We start from the raw sequence: 20,883 nt of genomic DNA, 5'->3' as shown, positions 1-20,883 counted from the left end.
GCGGGATTCGTTTGCTGCCGGATAGATAAGAAAAGGTAATGGCCAGCGAAGGATAATACTTTGAATCATAAATTTACTACCAATTTTTGAAAATACAGCCTTAAATTTTCAGAAAAAAACGGCGGAAGCAAAATTATACAAAAAAGTTGAGTGACGGTTTCGTCCACGGCAGAGGCAACTCATCAAACGCTACCTCACCTCTGCCCTGGGATCAGCGTGACCGAAAGTAGCAATAGGTGGTAATCGCTTCATTTATATATAATTGCAAACACGACATGAGCGCGAATTATATTGAAGTGAAATCCGTCGTAAGTTCAGGCCTAAACCAGGACGACGTGAATTTTCTTATTAAGGATGCTGAGAATTCTGAATCCGCATCCACTTGATGACGGACCGCACTCATATGTCATATATCTCCGCACTCAAAATGTCAAAACTACGACCGACTTCGGAAAGCGCTAACCAAGATCTTTCATTTGATAGCCCACATGACTATATTTGGTGAAAAAAAATGTACTTGTTCGCATGTATGGAGACCCTCCCCTTAAATTCGATGTAAAAAGATGTAACCCACTCCCAGCTTTCCCCCCAATTTTGTGTCAATTGCTATAACCGCCTCCGAGAAAAATGCGTGTGACGGACAGACAGACAGACCCGCGAGGAGTTGCCAGATCCCCCATCAGGCGCGACCGCACGTGGCGGATATTGATGTGTAAATATGTGTTCATGCACTTGTCTTTTCTGACTGTGCATGGGCTAGTGTTTATTCATTTCTGGTGCGTGGACCAAAAGGCTGTGGGAAGCAAACCCAGAAAATAAAACCGACATGGACGAATTGAGAAGGAGTAAAGTTACGGTATAGGTTCCCGAAACCTCAGTACCGGCGGCTTTTGGGAGTGAGCAAGGAAGCTCCCGGTCATGGATATCCCTCGACCGCAGTGCTTCAACTTGGCCAACGTGGCATCTAATGCTATAAGTGACTTAGATTTGGAGAAGGTGGTGTTCAAACAAAGCACAATTCTGCCAAAGACACCAATTGCAAAAACAAACAATGATGGGAGGCAGCTGGCGATTTCGGCATCCATCGCATCTGGTCAAGAGGTACCCCAGCAGCAGGAAATAGATCCATTCAGAAGAAGCTCATCAACTTTACGATTTCCTCTAATACCGTAGACGGCAAAAGAGAACGCTCATGGGAGCTTAGCAATTAAAAAAATGTGAAGGAGTAATCTAGCCAAGACTTACTGAGAACAGAGCCCTGACCCAGAAGAACTACCTTTTATGTAGCTTGGAGCTAAAATGATTAAACTGTACGAATTCATCAAGGACAAGCATAACGTGCGTCAAGCCATTAAGAACATGGTGAGGACCATCAGAGTGCTTTTCAATAGCTCGCAGGAAGAAGAAAGAAAACTTAAGTAAAAGCCGGACATTCCTCCCCAATAGTGACGCAGACGACCCAAGTGACACCAAAGCACACGGTCATAGACCTTCGATCTAGTAAGGGAGTGCGAAACAAAGAGGCGGAAATTTAGGGAATCAACAGGTGCCAAAAAGGAAAAATGACGTCTTGACCAATACAACAAACAGAACTAAAACTTCAGAAGGGGGAAAACATGTGTCCAAAGAGGGGATGCCGGCTAACAAAGCGAATCCGAAGGAAAATAAAAACGATGGTTGGACTAAGGTCCTTACCAAAAAAAGGAACAAGAAGCCAAACGTGCTAATTCGCCCCTAGGCAATTGTAATCCCCAGTAAAGGAAATATATTGTATGCAGAGATACTGGAAAAGATGAAATCTGACCCTGACCTAAAAGACCTAAGCGTAAATGTCAGCAAAATCCAGAGGACCCAGGAAAGGGGATCTCATATTTGAGCTGAAAAAATCCAGCATGCGAAAAACTGGTAGCTTTCGTAACCAAGTTATAAAGTGATTTGGGGAGAATGTCGCGGTTCGTTACCAAAAACATGAGACCCATATAGAGTGCAAGGATCTCGATGAGGTAACATCCAGAGAAGACATCTGCACTGCCTTCAAGAAAGAATTCAAGTTGGAGGAATTCAGGAAAGAATCTATCGTGAGCCTAAGAAAAGCTTATGGCGGTACACAAACGGCCAGAATGCGACTGCCAGTTGAAGCAGCGCAGAAATTGTTGGCCATGGGGAAGGTTCGGATTGGATGGGTTGTTTACCGACTAAGGGAACAGATCTCTCTAAAGAAGCACTTCAAATGCCTAATGTTTGGACACTTCACGAAGGAATGCACTAGGGGCACCGATCGCTCCGATCGATGTCGAAGGTGTGGAGAGAAAGGACATATTGCCAAGGAGTGCAATATGGACCCCAAATGCATTTTGTGCGAAGGAAAGGAAGGACGGGATAGCCAGCATATTACCGGAAGTGGTAAAAGCCTGGAATTAAGGAAGGTGTTAACTGCAGTAAAAAAATGAGATTAATACAAATAAACCTCAATTATTGCAGAGTCGCACAGACTACTTACGAATCTGTGATGGAGATTGCTATGATTATTATACCGTACCTCACACCGCCTGAGTCTGAAGACCCGTTAAACGATCTTGTCCACGACACAAGGGGACGAAGTTCAAAAGTGATAACCGGTGACTTTAATGCGTGGACCATCGAATCGGGCAGCAAAGAGACTAACACAAGTGGACGGTGCTTATTAGAAGCATTGACCGAGTTAGATGTAGTTCTGTCCAACGATGGTGACGTAAACACTTATCGGAAAGGGGGATCTGGTCCAATTGTGGATCTGACATTTGTCAGCCCTGCGCTGGGACGTGATATATCCTAGCAAGTTAACGAGGACTTCACGTAAACCGACCACAAGGCAATCACCTTCGAACTAAGGACGCACCCCGGAAGCCGAAATCATCTTATATAATATCGATGATGGACCCAAGGAATACGTTGTCTCCGCAGGTGTTCCACAGGGCTCCTACTAGACCCGCTACTGTGGAACATCATGTAAAATGATGTACTTAGCCTTCTGCTTGCGGAGACTACAATGGTGGGTTACGGCGGCGGAATTACACTGGTTATGGTCGCAAAGCATCTCGAAAATACTGAGATATACTCAAGCGAAGCAATTAGTGTTATTAAGGCTTGGTTAGAGAGTGCTGGCACTCGCGGAGAAAAAATGGGAGCATCACTAAGCATCGCAAGAGAAATTACGCCTGTGTTAGAATCATCACTTCCAAGCCAGCCATCAAATACTTGGGAGTGATGATAGACGGAAAACTTAATTTTAAGCACCACAAAGAGCATACTTGGGAAAAAGCATCCCCCACGAGTATGACTCTGGCAAGGATGATGCCAACCGTAGGAGTGTCCCAACATACTTGCAGGCTGCTCATAACCAGGGTGGTGAATTTTATCTTGCTCTATGCAGTCCCCACTGAGTGCGGTCTATAGAAGAACAGCCTTTAGGGGCGTGATCTGCCTTCACGACCGTCTAAGATGATGCAGCGCGGAATGATGCCGATTGATCCTGATAGACGAGATAATGAACAAGTATAACATAACACATAACAAGTGAAAAAAGCCAAAAGGGGGAGATCTTATCAGCAGATAGCAACAGCGATGGGACCAGTCAGAAAAGGGTCGTTGGACTTACAAGTTGATCCCTTCCATCGAAGAGTGGTTGGAGAGAAAGCATGGGAAAATCTATTAAAATCTCGTCCCGTTTTTCACCGGCCATAGAGGATACCATCAATACCTTGACCGGTTTAAATTAGACACTTCATCTGATTACCCAAACTGTGATAGAGTCCCAGAAGAAATACCGCACGTATTCTTTCCATGTTGTAGGTTCGTGGGAGAAGTGCTGTCACCAAAAAATTGTGTCCGGAGAATGGTAGCTCACCAGGAGAATTGGAATGCGATCAACAACATGATCGCAGCAATCCAGGATAAACTACGAAAGGCAGAAGAAGTAGATAAGGCGTGGTTACGAACCCCGCGGGTAGACGAAAGAAGACCGTGCCAAAGGAAACTAACTCCGACCCAGTAGGTTGTTCACCATCTGGCATTCAGACCAGTTTTCTGAAGATTTCCATTTCCTTAAAAAAAAAAAGTATCAGGAACAGTCTAAGATGGCCCAATTGATCCCCCTTTTGCCAGAGCATCAAAGATTTTATTTCCCTCTAAACCACAGTGACAAGGTAGTTCTACATCACTGAAGGATTTTCGAAGTGTTCAAATGGCTACTCAATGCTTTCAATGCAGCTTGACTATCACTCCAAATTGCGATGCGTCAATTCCTTAATCACCCAGGTCGACCGAGCCGAGCGGCGTGAGATCTTGGACTACACATTAAAGAAGGCAGGACCAAAAACAAAAGAATCAACCACATCAAATAGCACTTGTCAAATGAGAACAAAAAAAAATAGGAGACTACAACTTTAAGACCATTAACAATTTCTCTTATCTAGAATAGACAATCACAACCGATAACAGCTACAATGATGAACTCCGCGCACGGTTGTTGACTGCCAAGAGAGTTTATTTCAGCTTCTAAAAACTGTTAGCGTCAAAACTCTTTTTATACAAGACAATGACCTTGCCAGTCCTCATGTATTCCTTCGAGACCTGGATTCTTAGCAAGGAAAATTGCAAACCCGTGACCATGTTCGAGAGAAGAATCCTCCGAAGAATTATTGGACCATTACAACGGGATGGACGATTCCGTAGTCTATATAACAACGAAATCTATGAGCGATACCACGACTGTCTGGTTGTAGATAAAATCAGGGTCAATAGGTTGCAGTGGATGAGAATGATCCTGTCCGGAAAGTCTATGGTAGAAAAAGGAAACGTGGCAGACCCTGCCTCACCCTGCCCTGACGTGGCAGACCCTGCGATGACATAGATCAGGACGCCAGATAGCTTTCAGGGATATCGAATTGGAAGTCTTTGATGCAGAATCGACATTTTCGGTGCTTCTTGCTAAGGCAGGCCTAGACTGGATACCAGTTGTTGCTCATAATGATACGATGTGTCAATGATTCTGTTTTCGCTGCACCTGCTCTTCATCGATTTCGAGAAAACTTCCGATAGCGTGAACAAGGAGTCTATCTGAGATGATTACCCTGATTTGATTCAGACACTCATTCACAGCTGAGTCGACTGGTATCCGACATTCAGTCACGATAACAAATCCCTCTGCCACCAGGAAGGTTTGAACCGCAACTTTCCACTACGACAGCCCGGCGCCCTAACCTTTTAAGCCATCCGGACAGAGCGACCTAGGATAGTACAAAATGTCACGTGCTGCATCGAGATAAAATCTCGGAAGATTTTGAGGTCTAAAGCGGAGTACGCCAGGGTTCTTCATCCTGTCACCGATATTATTTCTTTTTGTTTTCGATGACGTTCTTTTTCCTGCCTTGTCCGGAAGATGTGGACGAATTCAATGGACGACGACATCTTTCCTTTAACACCTCGACCACGCTGATGACATCGCAATAAAAGCGCTAGTTCCGCTTTCGCTGATCTGCCTAAAATCTGCAAATGCAGTTATCACAACACTAGATCAAGTTGAGACTGTTTTGTGCTAGGGTTCACTCTGTGTTGCCATATGGGAGTAGCACATGGAAAGTGAACCGCACTGTTACTCAAGAACTCTAAGCTTTCATCAATACCTGTTTGCATCGTATCATCGGAATACGCTGGCCTGAACTATCTGAAATGAACAACTTAGTCGGGGCACAGGCTTGGCAATCGTATGCGACGTGAAAGGAAGACGGAAGTGGCAATGATAGGTCACACATTAAGAAGGGGCAATAATTGCATTGGTCAAACGGGAGGAATAAAGATAGGAGACTACAATTTTGAGACGGTTGATAATTTCTCCTATCTAAGGTCGAAAATCATAACCGATAACAGTTACGACGATGAAATCCGCGCACGATTGTTGGCTGCCAAAAGAGCCTATTTCAGCTTATAAAAACTGTTCCTCTCGAAACGTCTCACCATAAGGTCAAAGCTTTTACTGTACAAGACAATGATCTTGCCAGTCCTCATGTATTCCTCCGAGACTTGCGTTCTTTGCAAGAAAAATTGCGAACTCTTGGCCGCGTTTGAGAGAAGAATCCTCCGGAAAATTTTTGAGGATAGACGATTCCGTAACCCATATAACGACGAAATCTATGAGCGATACCATGACCATCAGGTTGTGGATAAACTTCGACGCAATAGGTTACGGTGGGCGGGTCACTTAATCCGTATGTATGAGGATGATCCAGCCCGGAAAGTCTATAAGGGCAATATCTATGGTAGAAAAAGATGAGACAGAGATGGAGCGATGGCATAGGTCAGGACGTCAGACAGCTTTTATGGATATCGAATTGGTGGACCTCGGTTCAAAACCAGGATTTTCGAAGTTCCTTGCTAATTCAAGCCTAGATCGGATACCAGTTGTTGCGCCGTTGATGATGATGATGATGATAAGAAAATGAAGTGCGAAGTCTTTTGTTTTGACAGTTCAAAATTACAAAAAAAAGAGCAACATCCTCTGATTTTTCACGAAAATGTGTCAGCTCCTCAGGATCTTTCTGACGACTGTTGCCCGCAGACTTCAATCTTACGGAATTGAAGGCATTTCTGACATCAAGCCCTACGAGGAACCGACATCGGTGAATAGCATATACCACCTACATGACAACGTCTACTTTCAATCTCTGCGCTCTAAAACTGAACTACTCAGGATAAGTCCTCGGCAGGACGTATCGCTTCAACGAATCTACTCCTCATGAGCTTAGGATCTTGTTGGTCTTAACTGATCTGCACCAGCCTTGGCACCTCCGAACGACAAGGAAAATTGCCCTCTCCAGGTAAGCGTTGAGTGCACCGAGGAGTACGAAGTTAAACAATTAAGTAATGAGACTGATTTTATTGCCGCGCTTGTGGTAAACCTGCAACCTTCAAATTCCCTTCTCCTTCCGCGGCATCTTTCCCCTACCCCGGCAATCTTCCCCTCTTTATTGATATATTCACCGTCTGCTAGGCCGTGTGGAGTAGACGTGTATTAACGGTGATCGTCACGAACATGGAAAAACGAAATCTAGAGCAACGCGTCGTGATAAAATTTTGCGCCAAATTGGCCGAAACAGCTTCGGAGACGTACGCTAAAATTGCAAAAGTGCATGGTGATAGTGCCCAGATGTTTCGATGGCATAAAGAGTGTAAGGAGGGGCGTGAAAGTGTGGAAGACGAGGTACGCAGTGGGAGACCAGTCGAGGTGCCGTTGGAATGTTGGCCTCACAACTGGATATGAACCGTGAATGTCAGATAAATTTTAACAGGCGATTTTGGGATGAAAATGAACCTTTCTGAAGAGCAAAAGCAGCTTCGAATAACCGTCGCAGAAGACTGGAACAAGTGGAAAACGATCCCCCGCTGCTTGATCGAGCTATTACAGGCGATGAGAGTTAGTTTTTCCAATACGACACGGAAACCAAACGCCAAAGCTCACAATGGTTGTCTCCGCACGCTCCCCGCTCGAAAAAAGCTCGCATGAGCAAGTCGAAGATGAAAACGATGATTATCACCTTTTTTGATAGCCGTGTAATCGGTCACAAAGAATTTTTTCTACCGGGGAAAACCGTAAATCAAGTCTACTGTCGCCAAGTACTCAAAAGATTACGAAAACGAGTCAACAGGGTGTGTCCAGACATCGCTCGTAACTGGATCCTTCATCACGACAACGCGCCGTGCCACACCACCCTCAGCGTGTCCCAGTATTTAGCCTCTAAACGGATGGCCGTGTTGCAACAGCCCGATATGTCAGCTTGTGACTTTTCTTTTGTTTCCTAGAACGGTGCTCAGAGGTGGCGGTGGGGAAGACGGGGCGGCGACCCTGTCGGCCAAATCAAAACCAAGTGGCCGAGGAGAACCTCCATAGTGTTAGCACCGGGAGACGCTGTACTCACTTTGGTTTGCCGGCCGTGATGCAGTAGGCGAATGCTCCAAAGACCTAATCAGGGCGATCAGACCCGAGTCTGCACGGGGACTCTTCTGAAGTGGCAAATTGGTCAGGAGTATACTGGTACCATGGAAACCGAGATAGCCCCTGGACTCTCATACTTCGGGTGAACACTCGTTGTATGTGGGTACAGCTGGGTTATTTGCGGTAGGCCCTCTAGTGGGAGTTTCATGAGGGTTGTGGTTATGCTCAAGCGAGAAGAGACCTTCGGACCTCGGCGTGGTGTTGCGTTTCAACACGGGTGCCATACTCCTTAGTTCGGTAGAGATTTAGGTATGTCTTGCATCCACCAGCATGAATGCTAAGCCATGCACTTCGTATAGGCTGGTACCGTTGCTGCTTGTCTGTGTGTGGTCACAAAATCAATCCGTATCTTAAGAAGACCGTGGGATTAAGTCGCAAGACAGGTGCTCACGTTAAACTCTCAAGGACTTAACTGTTCCCTAGAATAAAGTCGGTGGTCAAAGGAACCCATTTAGGTCAATTACGGACATCCAAGCGGCCGTGACAAGGGTACTCGCAGACATCCCAGTCGAAGCCTTCCTGTATAGCTGCCCAAAGGGACTACTTTGAAGGGAATGGCAGAGTTGTAGAATAATTTTTAATTGTCTAACCTCGTACGTCCCATCAATTTGTGCAGCTAACTTTATCAGGATACTCTCGAGTCCTGCGACCTTCTTACATTTATGGAGAGGGTTCCCTGTGCCAGGTTTTTGATGATAAGTGCGAACCCCCCCCCCCCCCCCCCCCCCCAAACACGTATTATTTGTTCTAAACTTCTAGAAGGAATGAGACCCGAACAGAAACTAATGTTCACTGCTGTAAAGTGTCTATATCCGGTTGATGCCCAGCATTTAAACTCTCATAGGAACAAAAGCCTCGACCAGACAACCAACAAGTATCCCTGAAATGTAGATAAGTCAGTATTCTATTCTTCCCAACCTAACCTTCCCTCGTAATCCATTCAGTTCCATCGCTTTCAAGGACCCACACCAACTTTCCACCATTTTTCCTGCACTTAGCCTCGTAATAACCATGTTCCCACTCATTCCCAATTATCACTCGAATCTAGGATAATCGGAAGCAACGAATTGTAAGCTGGAAATCGATTGATTCCCGCTAGCAATTTCTTTCCTCATTTCATTTCTAGCTTCCTCTGTTCAGCTCCCTCCGTTTACACTATCTAGCACGGAACGTACTACATTCACATGTAAATGATTAGTAGTTTTCACTCGGTCGATTACTCGGAAGCTGCTGCACTGTGTACTCCATTTCAATAGACAACTAAATGCTGTAAACGTGCAGAGATAACAACATTCTATGTACACCCCCGTGGCAGGAATGATTGCAAACTGCAAAATGGAGCAACAAAAAAACTGGCTCGGGGACAGACAAAAATACACAGGCTCATCGCACATTTGCACAATTAATTTGCGGCGAGTGGACCAATTGTAGATAGTTCTATTTGCGAATCACTAGTTCCCGTTATTCGCCCCATCTTCCGGGGTAATGTATAGATTAGAAAAGATGACTAGATACGCCTCAATATGGTTTTTCTGTCTAGGGGCTCACAGTTTCATGTCGGGCAAAAATAGACATGGCATAATTTGCATTTGATAGAACTTTTTTATATTGTGTATAAACGCTAGGGTGCATATGTTTGACCTAGTTGGAGGTCGCATTCCTAGCACAACCCGGCTAGGGGGTGTTAGTCAATCAATTGGCAAAAGGGAAACCAGAAAGTCTCGGAGACAGTCCCGGAGTCAGACACAATGACATTGTAGTATGCAAAACACTTGAATAACTTTATACAATATGGAATTGATTAGGGGCTTAAATTTAATCTGATGAGCGCGTAAGAAATAAGGGGGATCTCAACTCCAACCAGCCTCCCTTATTCCCACATTGCGAGTACTAAACAATAGATTTTGGTCGAAGAGGATTACAGGTGTTGCTACCTTGCTCACCTTGATTTAGAGCTTGTGTGCTGTGATTGTGGGGTATTTAATTATGGGACTTTCTTCGTGTCAAATCTCTTCATTCTAAGACTTAACTATTGCATGGGTAATTGAGTAATCCTAAGCAGATTGCTATATTTCGCGGAAAGAGCAGTCGGCTTTCTGGGAAATTGCAATGTGATGTTATGTAAATCCTGGTCGATATGAAAACCTCATTAAATACATAACCAAACTAAAAAATAGTTGACTAGGTCTTCCGCGCTATAACACGACTCCTATCAATTTTGCATCCGGTATTAGGTGTTCTCCCAGATGCCTCGACCTACTTTACGCAAGTGCCGAGCACTGTTCCAGGACGTCTATAGAGGCTTCATCACACTCTGCACAAAACCTGCAGGCAGTGTCCGTAGATATTCCTAGCTTCCCTAGGTGATAGTTTAGCCGTTACCAGTGAGCAGTCCCACTATGATTCGAAGGTTCTTTTTGGTGAGGTTTAAGCAATCCTTTGTGCGCATGGGTTCGTATCCCCCAATAAGCACCCTGGACTGCTCCATTCCTGGTAGTCCCACCCAGCATAGTTATCCCAACTGTTCCTCTTCATTTCTTAATGTCATAGCCATGAAACGGTTTCCGATTCCACAGAAGGATTCTGACCCGTGAAAAAGCGTCCTTGTTCCATTCTTGGCTAGTTCGTCCGTTTCCTCGTTTCCTTCTAACCCAACATGGCCTGAAACCCAGAGTATCCAGACCTTGTTGGACAAGCCAAACGTATTCAGTCTCTCAAGGCATTCCCATACCAGTTTAGAGTTCACCTGGTTGGACCTAAGTGCCTTGATCGCTGCTCCAGTGTCTATTGAAACATCCGCCTTTCGCTGCTGTAGCAAACTAGGTCACTCACGTGAGAGGCCCCGACAACACTGGTGAAAAGGACCTAATTGCAATATAACATTCCTGCCCACGGAACCCACTTGACTGGCTGCCTTTTGCGTTTGTATTATCTTAAATGTCTATCTTAGACTCCCAATTCCCACGGAGAGTTCTCAATAGAGCATCTGAATTCTTCTACTTGAAATGGTTCTTCTCCTTCCACTTTCCTTCTTCGGCCTTTTTACCTAACCATGCTCATCATGCCTAATGATAGCCAGGATCATCAAATCTTTTCTAATAACGACTCCCTTGCCTTCCTAATTCTACCATCTTTCCTAAACTCTTGTTTTGCCCTTCAGTTCAAAAGTTGAAGCACCAGGAACACCTGAAATAGTTCTCTCTATTCTGTATCCGCCTGAGGGTTCCCTCTTCCTATTTTCATGTACAACCCTCTATGTCAAAATCTACTTTCATCGCCAGACTGTTACATTCGATGCACAGCTCTCCCGATCCAGCTATACGGCCAAAAAAAAGTCATTCAATACATTTTTAGTGAGACCAGCTTTAACAATCTCAGCAAACAACTGCGTTGGCAACCTAGTTAAATGAATCCACAATTCCATCCTTTTTGCATCATCAAATCCGATCAGCTCGTCAAATAAGTCCCATCCTTTCCTAAGTGCGCAGGCACCGCATATCCTGTTTCTGCCCAGAAATCTAAAAGGAAATTCAACTGAAATATGGTGTGTGAAGGAAATTTCTTTATTACAGTAATTCCAATCACCCAGAGGGTGCAAAGCTCGTTAAAATCTATTATGAACAAAGCACATATGTGATACTCGAAGGACATAGAGGCTACTGCTCTGAAATGCAGAAATTTCAAACTTTTGTGACCTCACACTTGGAACTCCGATCCCTTCGTACTTACATCAAATTCTGCTGATTCCACTGTCAAGTCCCCACAGCTCTCATACGACTTACTTTGCCTTCACTTTTAATTGATGTGCAATTCTGTGTCACCGACCATCATTGTCAAGGTTCTTTACTGTCTAACTTGATGGCAATGGTAAACCATGTCCCAATTGGCCTCCAATAAACACTAAAGAGAACATCTCCTTTTTAGTCAAGCGGTCACTGGCTTCTTCACCGTCCTGTGAGGTAATTTTTAAGGAAACAAAATATCATACTGCTTCGTCAACTTCCCTGCAATTTCGACATAGAACCCTGCGACCTTTCGTTGTCCTTAATTTGAAAAAAAAAAATCGCCCAAAAATGCTGAATCGACGACAAAAAGGCAACCGAAGATACTGCAATGCAAAGTACTTAAGGCTACTCCAAAGGCTGAATTTCAGGACTGCCTCGGGAAGTAGATATACCACTGGGGTGGGGCACTTCCCCAACTTTCCTGACTACTTTGAAATGAAGAATAACGCTAGCATGAAGATATGAAGGCAGGCAGGCTTTACTAAAAACCAATGCCAACCCCGTTGGCCCACTCACCTACGGTCCTTTTCCCGCCGAACCGAACCAAGAAGCGACCAACCTAAAGATGGCCTGAAGTCAACATCCAAAGGCCCCATTACAGCGATGGTGTGTTTCTACGCAAAGTATTTGCGACCATGAGAAACTGTTTTCCTACATCCCCCCGATTGTCAGGGATGTGGCACTCCAGGCGACGACGGGGTGGGGGTTAATTTACTACAGAGAAAAGTAGGTGACAAATTCAAAACAATTTAAATTGAAAACACTTGACCAGTCAAAAGGATCCAAAGCAAATATTATAATTCATTTCCCAAGAGGCCCTGATGAGAACAGACCTAGAACATATATCCTCTTGAGGAAGAGTGTACACGCTTTTCTATGTGCGAACCCGAGTTCCAGCGACCTAATCGTAGTAAAACTGGAGCAGGCGGGAGCAAAGATCGTGTATATTTCCTCGGCTTACATGACTCACAATCGATCAGCTACGCCAGAAGAACTGCAACATTTAATGTCCACCATAGCGGCAAAGAAAGACTCTGACCAGAGAGATCTTCAACATCTGCTACAGGATTAAGTATTGCTACAAGGACTACCTGAAGAAGTACAAGTCGGCCAATCAAGACTGGCAAGAGACGTTCCTGATTGGACAATTTACAGATCATTGAAAACACCAGCGAATTTCCGAGGCTCGGAAAGCCTCTGTCCAAGGAACATAGGAACCCACCCTTTCTAAAAAAATTCGGGAGGCTCCTGGATGCAATTTTCTGGTGAAACCCTGGAGCTGCTGGTTCCACGCCAGCCAGGAGTACTTTGAGTCAGAGCCTTGCTTGGAGGGCAAGCACGAAACTATCAAATAACTTCTACACATATAAATCTCCGGGCCCAGAGGGAATAATGCCAGTCATGCTATAGAAGCAGCAGAAAGGGTTATGTCGTGGCTTATCGAGATTTACCGGAGCTTCATCTCTTGGGGATACGTACCACAGTCTTGAGGATACATACCACAGTCTTGGAAGCACGGCACGCGTGGTTTTCCGCGCTCAGGCGCAGCCATGAGACTGCAAATAGCTTTCGAGCATTCAGCCTCACCTCATTCGTGTTGAAGAGCCTAGTACGCGTCCTGGACATCTACTTAAGGGCGATTATAGAAAGAACGTTTTTCTTGAAGTCCCAGGACACCCTACCACCCCCACTACCTCAAAGGCAGAAACCGCTCTCCACGAGGTCATAGACACGATTGAGCCTTCACTGCAATACAAGCAGAATACTCCAGCTGCCTTTCTGGATATAGAAGGAACACTCAACAACGTTAGTACCAAGTCCATCAAGGAAATTTTGGCCAGTATTGATTTGGAGGGATATCTTATGCGTTGGATATGCTATGTATCAATGCTAAGAACCAGGATAATCCAGTCTGATCTGAGAGGTAGCCGGTTGGCAAGAGCTATGACCAGAGACACGCCCTAGGGTGGCGCCATGTCTCCCGTGCTCTAGTTGATAGTGAAGGACGAAATTTTATGGATATTGCACACCTCCTCCCCCTAGACTTCCGTATTGAAGACGTTGTAGCGTTCAGTGATGTCAGAGTACGAGAGTCCGGATGTTGGGCAGCAAAGCTCTGTAGCCATAGTAACATCATAGACGAAGTACATCGAGAGATCGAGGCATTCCCCACAGACTATAACATACGCAAGCTGAACTTTACGAGAAAATTTACTGCGGACTTTCCAACCAGTCGGTGCGAGAGTTTTCTCGGATACAGACAATGTATCCGAGTCGGAGGGTCTCCCAAGGTTCGCCAGTGTACTGCAAGCGGAACTGCTGGCGATACTGGAAGTCTGTCGATGACTGGAGCGTGAACCGAAACCCAAGCGGCCATTAAGGTCTTGTACTCAGCGGCGACATTCTCCAGGCTAGTGGAGCAATACAAGGTCAAGGACACTCTCCTCTGCATTCCCGATCATAGGAACATAGAGGGAGATGAGCGGACTGACCAGGCGGGGCAATGCTCGTGGCAGTCATTCGGTGGGCACAGTCTGTGTACCGCTAGCGACTGTCAACGCATTATATAGATGATCTGCGGTCTCGTCCAGGGCAGTGGCAACCCATCAGACGCTGCCTCTATTTCCAAAAAAAGTTATTCATACTTCTTAGTAGCCGCGGACCTCAGAAGGCGAAGACTCACCACCTGTGCCACGTCAAGGAGGATTTGGCCCACATATAACAAAACCAGATCGCGAGAACTCTTGTGCCAGACAAGAATACCGCAGTCTGCACGGGGCACTGGCCTGTAAGCCACCATGTCGCCAGAAGTTGCGGAGGAGGGAAAACCCCTCAGGAACTTCCTTGCCCAGTTCTTGCCAGAGCCAGGATACGGACACTAGGTAAACCATTCTTTGAAGACCTCAGAGAGATCCTTAGATGCAAGGATTGGCCTTGAAAATCTGAGCCGACTGAAATCTGCCTCCTTGCGCTTATTGTAACAGTCATGGTGTTAGCAGTTTGTACCATCAAAACAGGGCACCACACTGCTGATTGAGCTTCTCGGAGCGGCCACTGATATCTACCTACCTAACATCATCTCCCGACGCCTTCCAATTACCTCCCATTTCAATGGCTCTTTTAATGTTCAATTCAATTATATTAGGCGCGGTCATTTCGGGAAGCACCTCGCATGAATGCATAAGGTTTCGGAGCCTTGGTGCTTTTAGACTTCAAGTGTTGAGTTGGCTCCAAACCCAAACCCCTCCAGAAGTCTTCTTTCCAAGCCAGATCGAAATTGCTTTCTCAACCTAAGTTGGTGATATTTTTATAAAATTCCCTTTGGTTTTGAAAGAACAAGGTGTTGTCTGGACTGATGGAAGCTCATTTAATACCTGCGGATGTGATTAGAACATAACGCAAGTTTCTGCTTCAGACCTCGAGGATTTCTGTGATTGTTTTATATTTGGAGAAATGGTAGTGTCCAATGTTGCCCGCAACACATCTATGCACTCTTCATGATGGATTTCCATGATATGTAGCGCGATGCGACCAATCTCCTTTCTCAACTTTTCGACTCTTTGTTGGAGCATCCAGAACGCTTAAGTCCTCCTTTATTATTCGCTCCAAAATATTGATTGTGAAGATGAATAATCGTGACAGCCCCACCCTCCGTGTCACCCAACGTGTCAACGGCCGCAATAACATCCTTAATTGCCGAAGTAAACTTTAGCTTTCGAATTTTCAGCCTAGCATCTAGGAGAATCAAGACCTCATTATAAATTAGGTCAACATCCCCAGCTACTAAGCTTCTCTTGGCTACTGGTTTCATGGAATGCCTTCCAGGGGGAGTATTTTAGTAGTTTCTTTGATCAGTTCGGTTAATTGATGACTCCGCCCCGGACTCAAGTGAAACTTCTTGGAAAATTTGATGCCTAGTTGAAAGGGGAACACGATTATTCCATACTACCCCAGATATGACTTAGTTCCGGGAAACTGGTCATGAACGATCGTGGATTCCATATCTGTGTCCTGTGGGATTCCGTTCCAAATCCATAACACGATGTGCGATGAGAGCAATGATTCCTTTAGTTGGTTTGTTCAAATCATATGAAGCATAGGTCTACCGTCCCTGGTGATTGGCGCGATAGTCACCAAAACACTAAAAGTCATTCTGATGATTGAGCGTCTTAAACCCTTTTGGGCATTGGGTTTGTGTCTCTGGGGTTCCTTCAAAGGATTTTCTTATAATATTGAAGATTTTATCCCCACGAGTAATAGGGAACTAGTCAAGCCTGCATCTGAGATCTGAAGGTAGAATGCCCCATGGTTACCTCCAAAGATATAGAGGGTATTTGGAGAGGAGCCGCTGAAAGGCAGTGTAACGTCACTGCAATGTATCTAAGCGCGTTAATAACTTCACTCCAGATTACAAATTAAAGGAGGTTTACTCCACCAAAAAAGGGAGAATTGGTTTAGAAAGACTCCGTGTGTCACTGGAAAACAGGACAGGATAAGCATTCTAACCAGTAGTGCGATGGTTGAGGCGATAGTTAACGATCTTAATCGCACCCAGTGAGAATCTCGTCCAAGGTCATCAATGTTTTCAATGGTCTTAGAAGGAAGATGTGCAATAGGACTGCTGACGATGATGAAGCTACCCCCTCCCCGCAACGGAATAAGCGTAGTAAGCTACTTAACAATGTCCTCACTGAAAAAATGCATCGGTCTCCTCACAACAAAACGTCATGTGGGACGCTCAATTTCCAAGGACCCTTCCTCCAAACTATTATTGCAAATGATCCTGGAACCTGTACTAACTGCATTATCATCCCCTTCATCAACAACATCGGCGAAACAACCGGTATCTGGTCTAGGATTGCCTTAACAAGGAACTCCAGACATCCTGCGCCACCGCTGGTCCACCGATTCGATATCCCTAAAAGCTATCTTGCGTCCTGGCCTACGCCATCGTTCCATCTCAGGGAGAGTCTGCCTCGTCTTCTTTTTCTACCATAGATATTGCCCTTATAGACTTTCACGCTGGATCATCCTTACCCATACGGGTGACCCGCCCACCGTATTGGGCCCACTACTGTGGAACATAATGTACAACGATGTACTTAATCTTCCCCTTCCAGGGGGAGCCACAGTGGTGGGTTTTGCAAATCATCTCGAAGATGCTAAGTTATACTCAAGCGAGGCAATCAATGCTGTTAAAAGTTGGCTAAAGAGCTCTGGTCTGACACTTGCGGAGGAAAAACAGAAACGATCCTCATCACTAAGTGCCAGAAGAGAAATAACGCCTGTATCAGAATCGGGAATCGTATCATCACTTCCAAGCCGACAATCAAATGCTTGGGGGTGGTGGTCAACAGGAAGCTTAGCTATAAGCAACATGTGCGGTATGTTTGCGACAAATCATCAACTGCAAGTATGGCTTTGGCAAAGATGATGCCGAAGGTGGGAGGGCCACGGCATACCTCTAGGTTGCTTATAGCCAGGGTGGTGACCTCGATCATGCTCTATGCAACCCCAATTTGGAGGGAGGCGTTGCGGATATCAGGGAACGCAACCAAACTGAGTTCAGTCTACAGGAGGACAGTCCTGAGGGTATACTCTGCCTTCAGGACTGTCTTGGATGATGTAGCATTCGTCATGTCTGAAATGATGCCGATTGACATCTTGGCAGATGAGATGGCGAACATATACAATGCGAAGCCAACCTCTTCCTCATCGCGGACGAAGAAGACTGAGAGGGAGAGATCCATAAATAGATCGCCAGAGCGGTGAGAACGCTCGGGAAAGGGTCGGTGGACTCACAGGCTCATTCCTGCCATCAAGAAGTGGTTGGAAAGACGACACGGTGAGATTAATTATAATCTCACCCAGTTTCTCACGGGGCATGGAGGATGGATATCTTCAATACCTTCACAGGTTTAAATTGGAGATTTCACCCGACTGTCCAAATTGCGGTGGAGTCTCAGAGGACCCAGAGCATGTATTCTTCCAGGAGACTCTAGGATAGGTGCTGGTACCAGAAAATCTGGTGGCGAAAATGCTAGCACATTAAGAGAATTGGGATGCAGCCAACTCCATGATCCCATCTATCCAAAATAAACTCCGAAAGGCAGAGGAGAGGAGAAAAGCGCGGTCACGTGCGCCGCGTATAGAAGAAAGGTGACTAAGCTAAAGTGAGCTGACTCCGCCCCGTGATGTAATACCTTATTTATTTAATTTAACGAAGAACAAATAGAGTAAATTCCATTTAATTATTGTCCTCAGGAGGAGGAGAAAGCAAAAAACTTATCATACGTTTAAAACTACTTAAAGTAGGGAAGTTAAAAGGACTAAGCTGTTCTGCATTATAATTTCGGCAAAGCCTAGGAATCGGGGAATGAAAGTAGACTTCGAGCTCTGGGAAGGGCACGTTGAAAATGTCTGCACTACGTTTGTTATAAGACGCAGGACGGCAGGTGATCTCGTCAGCGGCGGAGCAGTTCATCAGACCCGAGGAAAGTTTAAAGAATGTGCATAGATCCAGATAGGATCTACGCTGTTGAAGGAAGCGAAGATTCAGAAAGCGGAGGTGGGAAGGGTAATCCACACAAGGGAAGCTTTTCTTAAAGAAGAGGGAACGGGTGAATTTACGTTGCACATTTGCAAGGGCAAGACAATCACAGTTACGGGAGGGTGACCAGATCACGGAGCAATACTTGAGGGTATTTCTCACGAGGGAATTGAAGAGAGCTAAGGAGGGTTGGATGGAGTCAAAATCAGAGGAGGAGCGAAGTATAAAGCCCGACAATTTTGCTGCTCGATTGATGACATCGAGGCAATGGGTGTCAAAGCAGAGCTTATTGTCGAAAGTGACTCCGAGGTCTTGAGTGGAATTTAAGCAGAATAAGGAATACCCGTTAAGAGAATAGGAGAAAGAAGTAGGTGAGGATTTTAGGGAGTAGCACATAGAGTGACACTTTCTGACGTTTAGCGCTAAACCATTAGTCGAGCACCAACGAACCAGAGTGTCCAGGTTAGATTGAAGGGAAACACAGTCCATAGGCGACGATATAGCGGAAAACAGCTTAAGGTCGTCTGCATAGAGCAAACAGGGACAAGTAAGGAGAGGAGGAAGGTCGTTAATAAAAAATAAAAATAACAAAGGACCCAGAATAGATTCCTGTGGGACGCCAGAAGAGGAAGAGAAGGGCGGGCAGTACAGCCGTCAAGAGAGACGCGCAGGATCGGTTGGAAAGGTAGGAGGCAAGCCATAAAACAAGTGGTATGGGAACGTTTAGGGACGAGAGTTTGGATAGAAGTATCTTTTGATTTACAGTGTCGAAGGCTTTCGCGAAGTCAGTGGAAATAATATGCACTTCTTGCCGTGAATTTAGACATTTGGCGACAAAGTTGGTAAAGTCAAGCAGGTTGGAGGCAATGGACCTACGTTTAACCAAGCCATGTTGCTCTTTCACTATATGTTGGCCAAAGTGGGCGGACAACCAGTCGCTGACATATCTTTCCAGGATTTTAGAGGAGGAGGAGAGGAGGGAAATGGGACGGTAATTCTCGGCAAGCGAACGATCGCCACTTTTGTGAATGGAGATAATGAGAGCCTCTTTCCGCAAGCCGGGAAAATGATTCTCTGCGAGGTTTTTGTTGAAAATAAAAGATAGGAACAGGGAGATGAACTTACCAGTTTTGAGCAAAAAGAAGTTTGGAAGACCATCGTGGCCGGGTCCGACATTGGCATCAAGTTTGCCAATGAGGTATTCGACAAGGATAGGGGTAAGAAGGGGAATGGTAGGCGATGCTGGGCAGGCTACATCCACTATCGAGAGGGATTCGGAGGAAGGAGGAGGAACATAGACTGACGAAGAGTAGCGGCGGAGTAAATTATAAGATAGTTGGGGGGATTTAGCTGAGAAGCCAGTGAGAAGCGTTGGGCCAGAATGGACGGAGGGGATAACTGGACAGGGCAGCGGGAGTTGCGAATGTGGGACCAGACAAGTTTCAGGTTTCCGCGCTTTAGTGAGTCTTCCACGCTGAACAAATATTCGTTTCTGGACTTACGTGTTAAGGATTTGACCGGGGAACGAAGGGATTTGAAAAAAAACTAAGTCAGCAACGTTTCTAGAAGATAAGAACTTATTTCTCGCATATGGTGGTTCCGCGGGGCAGGGAGGGAGTCGGGGATGGTTTTAGTGGATGAAAATCTCACACGCTGGTGTGTCCAGACTAGTGTCTTTTGAAGATTTCCACCTCCTCAAAAAAAAAAGGGTAGAGAGGACGCATGATAGGGCATCCCCTTGTCGTAGACCTTTGTTGATGTCGAATGGTCTTGAGAGTGATCTTGTTGCTTTTATCTGGCCTCGCACATTGGTCAGGGTCAGCCTAGTCAGTCTTATCAATTTTGTCGGTATGCCGAAGTCTCTCTGAGTGAAGCCTCTTTGGTATGGGTCAATGATGTTCTGGGCTTGTCGGGCTATCCGGCCTAGCAAGATAACGGAGAATATCTTATAGATGGTACTCAGCAACGTGACGGAACTTTCCCTCCCCCTATCAAACCCAGGAAAATGAGAGGCGCTGCCGCCTGTCCACCTGCAGTTCTACTCTGCACTTTCTGCAAACATTCAAAACCTGGAAGAAAAGGGAATCCCCCCGACTGAAATCTCCGGACTCACCTCTATCTGGTGCGTAGACGTTCAATTGTTCGTCATCGCGGGAAACTTGTGTAATTATCGATGTTGCGTCCATTGAAGCATTTGATTCTGCCGCAGCAGTTTCCTCCTCAAGAATCCGATTGGCTTGATCGTCGTCGTCGTCGTCGTGATTAAAACCGCTTCACCTGGACGCAGTGAGGAGCGATGCAAATGCGCCAGCTATCTCCGCTTCTGATGAGGTATCAGCTGATGTCCAGAGAATCCGTCCCTGCAGCTGTTCGTCCCCTGAATGCCGCTGGCGTGGTGAGGGTTCCTGAATCCGTGTCGTGCAGCCGTGATGCTAGTCGTTCTCAAGTGCCCGTTCGTCACCATACAAAACTGCAAAACTACAAATATCCTTGTCGAAGGTGTCCCTTCGTACGGGAAA

General features: G+C 45.6%; 1 protein-coding gene across 1 annotated transcript in view; it reads right to left on the bottom strand.

Moving 5' to 3' along the window:
- Positions 1 to 20,593, bottom strand: part of LOC119648659 (phosphatase Herzog) — a 231,683-nt gene extending 211,090 nt beyond the window's left edge. Inside the window, exon 1 of the mRNA XM_038050438.1 lies at positions 20,478 to 20,593. Coding sequence (XP_037906366.1) covers positions 20,478 to 20,550 — 73 coding nt within the window. The 5' untranslated portion in view covers positions 20,551 to 20,593. The remainder of the gene's footprint in view (positions 1 to 20,477) is intronic.
- Positions 20,594 to 20,883: the final 290 nt, after the last annotated feature.

This window comes from Hermetia illucens, chromosome 2, assembly GCF_905115235.1.
Source record: "Hermetia illucens chromosome 2, iHerIll2.2.curated.20191125, whole genome shotgun sequence".
NCBI lineage: Eukaryota > Metazoa > Arthropoda > Insecta > Diptera > Stratiomyidae > Hermetia > Hermetia illucens.
The sequence above is the reverse complement of the archived record's forward strand: the minus strand, read 5'-3'. Positions and strand labels throughout refer to the sequence as shown.